At 51.1% G+C, this 6,000-nt stretch overlaps 1 protein-coding gene across 1 annotated transcript in view; it reads right to left on the bottom strand.

Moving 5' to 3' along the window:
* LOC139060779 (uncharacterized) overlaps positions 1-5,523 on the bottom strand; it is a 28,764-nt gene extending 23,241 nt beyond the window's left edge. Inside the window, exon 1 of the mRNA XM_070539892.1 lies at positions 4,358-5,523. Coding sequence (XP_070395993.1) covers positions 4,358-5,034 — 677 coding nt within the window. The 5' untranslated portion in view covers positions 5,035-5,523. The remainder of the gene's footprint in view (positions 1-4,357) is intronic.
* Positions 5,524-6,000: the final 477 nt, after the last annotated feature.

Below are 6,000 nucleotides of genomic sequence, written 5' to 3' on the forward strand. Positions count from 1 at the left end.
GAGAACACACAGCACGCACAAAGCTACGAGCCGGCGACGCACCTAGACTCTGCCCTCAGCGCAGATTGCTCTGAAGATACGGCCGCGCGACCGCGCGCAGTTGCAGCTGGAGTAAAACGCCGCCCCCTCCCTCCCCTCTCCCCGGTGCCGCTATGTCGGACTATATTTAGTCCTTAAAGGGCTAAATATAGTCCGACATAGCGTGAGCACGCGGCCGCGTTACGTTACGTTGACAATAATAATAATAATAATATATGGGGTTTTACGTGCCAAAACCACTTTCTGATTATGAGGCACGCCGTAGTGGGGGACTCCGGAAATTTTGACCACCTGGGGTTCTTTAACGTGCACCTAATTCTAAGTACACGGGTGTTTTCGCATTTCGCCCCCATCGAAAATGCGGCCGCCGTGGCCAGGATTCGATCCCGCGACCTTGTGCTCAGCAGCCTAACACCATAGCCACTGAGCGACCACGGCGGGTACGTTGACAAGAACAACAGCGTCTATAGTTCGGCCGAAGGTTCGACGCATTGGCGCAGCCAACGTAACCGGACGCGGCCAACGTGCTCCCACGCGCCCGGTGTCGAGCGACACTCGCCTACGCGCCGATAACGGACTATAAACGCGCCCTTAACGTTTGGCGCCTCGCGCGCGACGGAAGACGGCGCGTTTCCTCCCGCTATCCTCACTTTCGCGCGGGCGAGATTCAGCCGCGATCGTCGGCTCCCCACGCACGCTTTCGCTCGCACATACAGCGTAAGGAGCGCAGCGACGGTGTTATCGCCCTTGAAATTTATGCGGAACATCACGGTGACGGCAGAAATGTGTGGAGTGTCCATATAACTTATCGCAATAAAGTGAATGAGACATACGTCACAGACACATGACGCCTGGACATGATGCAGGCAGTTGACCACGAAAAGGGTGTATCGGTAGAGCGTACTGGTATGTTGTGCGCTTCGCTTGTCAAGATGGGCTCGGACAGATAGCGTACCGTGCCTCTTTTGCGCAACGCTTTAAACCGGAGAGGCTTTCTGCAAAAAATCTTGTTAAAACATTTAGCATCTGTTCAAATGCATATACGTTTCTTTTATTTACGCGACTCATCATGTGCATGATAAGCGCGCTCGTTTGCTACGAAGCGTTGCAGCAATGCAATGCTCCTCTGAGCGAGGGTCTGGGACTAGCACTCGCTTCAGCCAGTTTCGTCTCGGTGTCCTAATCACTTACAGGGGAGACTACCGCGTAGTGTAATGTGCAGATATTTGGGAGAGATTTAACAGTAGAAGGCGTTCAAACAGCCTTGCAACAGCGTGATGCACGCAAGAAAGGTATCCGTATGTAACAGCCGCCAGCATTTTTAATATTACGCGAGCGTCGACTGCACGGAATGTCAGCGCCTTATAACGGCGAGATGGGCAATATGCGCAAGCGCACGAGGGACTCTACAGTGCGTGCTTCGTCTGCTATGCTCTTCCCTTCAGCAGCGCACACGCACTGCCTTTGTTATCCGTGAGGCCCCATCGCTTACAGACGATACCTTGTATGCGCTGATAAAATTTCCTATAGTTCTATCACCTTATTTCTATGATGCATGCGGGGGCCCATTAATGCGGAAGAAAAATGGAAAGCATATTTTAGGCTTGCACATTTTAGTCGTGCACGTGTTTTGCTTCACACCGGCTTTTGTAGATAGGACTACGCACCCTTGCGAACGTGTTGCCTCCTGAAGTGAACAGCGTAGCAGACGACGCTCGCGATAGAATATGATTTGCGTGCACTATCGCCGATCTTGCCGTTGTAAGGTGCTATACCATGCGGTGCGGTCGCCGCTCGCGCGATATTAAAATTTCTGGAGGCTGTATACACATAAAAATGACACAGTGAAGCTGTAGTCCAGGCGGGACCAACGCGGCAGCTGACCTGACCAAGGTGCTTGAACATACATAGCTGCTCAGAACGAGCGGCATGCTTAGTAACATGTTTTGTCAAAGTTAGTTCATGCACGGCATTTCTTCTCAATTATAAACCACTTCTATGCAAAAAATACAGGACGAGCAAGTTTAGCCAGCTTGACGGTTAAGTGCTCTTCTGACGGAAATTGGAGGCCTTCCTCCTGAAGGCAACATGTGCTAGTAAACTTAAAAGCTTTACATTAGATTCATGAGCATGATTCAGCACCGAATTCTATTATTTTCGGAAGTTCCGAAACTAAACACAAAATCATGACAATGTCGGTCAACATCGGGCGTTTGTGCAAACACGAGAGTATTACTTTACGATGCTGGTTGCCTTTCTCCCAGTTTTGTTTTCTGTAAATACAATCACTATTTACGCAAGAAATGTAGCCATAGAATATAAACAAGATAACTGAAGTTTGTTCTTCATCGTTGAGGTAGCGCAAGGGCCTAAGCATAAGAAAGCGAGACGACAAACACAGCGCTGATGAGCACTCAACGCATTCATGGATTTTGATCAAATAATCAATGACAAAGTGTCAAGAAAAGCAATGGATGACAACCATACCTCATTTGTAACTACACAAAGCACGTAGACAGACAGTAATAACGGTAGCACGACAAGTCCGCACAGCTATCTGATTAGTACAAACTAAACACATGCATGCCATCAGCCCAAATCAAAATACTCAAACGATGTTGACGGCTGGCCGAAAGATATGGGATCCTTATGTGGAAGGCCTCCACGACTTCAAGCGACATCTTATCCCGGTGTCAGAACAATGCAGCGGTGCCTACAAGAACCGGCTTGCAGCCGCAATCGGCAGTAAACTCAGGTTAGAATACGCAAATCCCTTCATAAAACGTGTATAATTCAATAATAAGGCAACGGCCAGTGCGGTCAACATAGAAAAAGCCACAAGAAATGGTGTCGCGCAGACGATGTTACCTTTGTAAGGCACAAATTTAACCCGTGTTTTATGCTGCACACTTCTGACTGTACAAATCCCCTTCGAAAGCGCACTTTTGTGCTGCAGAATAAATGGCACTAAGCTTGTAAGCCAAAAACGCTACATTCACTTCAGACTTTGACGCCACTTTTAATTTGCATGAAATGCGGTGGAAGCATGGTATTGCACCGACATTCAGCGCCGTATTTGTCTCGCTTTCTTCCTCTTGCGCTGCCCGCTTCCTTGCGCTGCCCCCAACCATGAAGTTGTACAGTAATACGGAAATTTGAAAACAGTGACCCGAGGAATTTGATTTGATTCGCTAGATGTGTAAGCTAGGCGTATTACTTGTGATTGGACAACCATTTTCCCATCAACTTGAGCAACTATGTTTTGCCGTACATGCACGAAATTAGAATAGAGGGTCTTATTTACAGGTAAAAAAAAATGAAATTATGGGGTTTTACGTGCCAAAACCACTTTCTGATTATGAGGCACGCCGTAGTGGAGGACGCCGGAAATTTCGACCTCCTGGGGTTCTTTAGCGTGCACCCAAATCTAAGCACACGGGTGTTTTCGCATTTCGCCCCCATCGAAATGCGGCCGCGTGGCCGGAATTCGATCCCGCGACCTCGTGCTCAGCAACCCAACACCATAGCCACTGAGCAACCACGGCGGGCTATTTACAGTTAAAGCGATAGTCCTCTTACTTTTGCCGTCTTCAAAATTTCTGCATCCCTGAATAATATTTGGGAAAGACTTCATTTATGTCGTCTCAGTTGTGGCGATGCGCTTAACGTATGCGGCATTGAATTCATGGTCAGGCGTTTCCAATGCAGCTTTGAAGACGTCAAAAGCCTTAACTCTATGAGAGGGATGATGCATAGCTCTGCCTTCGTGTCGTGGGCACTGCTGAACGCACTCGCTAAAAAACCCGGACTTGTATACACAAAAACTTCTTTGACGCAAGAGTTCTACGAAGGTGTTGCCTCCTCATTGGCCAGATTTAGGCGCGCGCTACTCGTGACAGCGATAGCTGATATGGGACGACACTATACATAGAAGTTTTGTGAACTTGTGAACTTTGCCGGCCTTACTTACTACACCTCGTCCATGGCTTAAAGTTACGTTAAGAAGACTTTCTGGCTGCATGAAGCCTTTAGATAGCACGCGTTTTAAGCTTTCAAATGTTCCGCTTGACTATCGTGCATCGTCATCGTCCCGTTGTGGCGGGAATGCAATTAGTACTTTCTTCCGTCGAACGTTCAGCGTAGTTAGAGACGTAACGGAATCGTCGAGGGAGGCTTAATTTTTGTGTGGTTCTGGCAGAATCTCACTGCCTTTACTTTTTTCTGGCTCGGTGAATACCGACCACAGGTAGAGCTAGGGTAACAGCCGTCGCGACAATCACAGAAGTCATCGTGAAAAAAACCAAGCAAAAGCACTCACTGCAACAGTGGGACCATGTTGAACAGACCGGCGGCGAGCACGTGAAGAACGAGCAAGAGCACGCATCCCGAAGAAGGTTGCGATTGGCGGCCTACGAGCCGGCACACGCCCACCACAAATAGGGGCAGGCTGGACAGCTGAGCGAGGAAGAGCGTGACGATAGCTTCCGCGCAAGCTCCAGACACCGCGTACCTCTGCACGAGCCACCATGAGCTAGCCGCGAAACACACGTGCAGAGAGAGCGCGTATACCGATGACAACACGAGTGTGAACGGCGCGCTCCGCGACTCCGGACAGGTGACCAGCAGCTCCGGCTCGTCGGGCCCTCCGCATAGCCGGCCGTCGATCTCCGGCGGCGGGCGGAAGATGCCGCTCAGCAGCATATCAGGGCGGCTCTGGCCATCGGTGCGCTTCTTCAGCTCCTCTTCCTGGGCTTGCTCCCCCGCCGAGTCTCCGCGGCATGCTTCCAAGCTGTCCGGCATGATAGCGCACGATGCACCGGGAGTCCCAGTTTCTTTGGCGGTCAAGTACTTCTTCTTGCCGGCAGCGGCAATTGCGGCGTAGCACTGCCGCATGCTCCGTCGCTGGCGCTTCTCTCGGCGGAACCGCTCGAGCCACTCGACGGACGATGCGTCGTCGTCAGCTGGACGTTTGCTGACGGCGCCGTTTTGCTCCATGACGACACACGAGACGGGGGTCTGCCCAATTCCGGTGCGCGCCTTTTCGCTGACCGCTCGTTTCCTTCGCTACAGCAGCCGTGGGCTCCGGGCGCTTCCTTTGGGGTTGAATCGCAGCCAGCTCAGATGACGCCGCTTGCGGGTCTTCAGCTTTTCAAGCCAATATGGTCTGCGACGACAACGCGCTGATACACTCGACACCTTACCACTCGTTCCTGGCTGCCGGCCAGCCAGTGTAGCCACCGGCGCCAAGCATGCGTCGATCGAATCCTTTCCCGAGCCCCGCCCCCTTTCATTTTCCCTCACCTCGGAAGTCGAAACGGCATCTGCGTGCCCACGTCCGGCGTTTATCTCTTCCGGCCTTTTGGAAAATAATTTCGGCCCACTTTGTTCGCCGTCTTTCCGTGATGTTCAGGCCGGCTGTTTTGCCGCTGACAGATGTGGCGCGTGCTTGCATTTTTCCAAGAAGAACGCAAAAAGGCGGCCTTGTCCCTTATCGCCGTGGCCGCGAGCAGTTCTTGAGCATGTCACATCTGGAGCCGGCCGCCGTGGAGCTGTGTCAGCTGCCGAATCACCCGAGTGGATCTTGACCGATAGCGCACACTGTATTGGAGTGCACAAGACAGCAGTATCTTTGCCCGTTATCTAAGTGGAACCTTTGTGCTACTAAAAGACAAAAATATTAGAGTTTTACGCGCCAATGGTATACGATATCTGATAAGGAGGTACACCGTAGTGGGGGCTCTCGATAAATTTTGAACATCCGGTGTTCTTTAACGTGCACCTAAATCTAAGCATTTCGCCCCCATCGGAACGCGATCGCAACCGCGACCTCGAGCTCAGCAGCGCGACGCCACAGTCACTAAGCTACCGCGGCGGGTTACAACGATTTATGCACTCGCCGAACTTTGCTTCATGGCCTTCACATCCGACAACCGCACTGTGTACGGGAACGTACGCTACAGC

This window comes from Dermacentor albipictus, chromosome 1 (assembly GCF_038994185.2).
Source record: "Dermacentor albipictus isolate Rhodes 1998 colony chromosome 1, USDA_Dalb.pri_finalv2, whole genome shotgun sequence".
NCBI lineage: Eukaryota > Metazoa > Arthropoda > Arachnida > Ixodida > Ixodidae > Dermacentor > Dermacentor albipictus.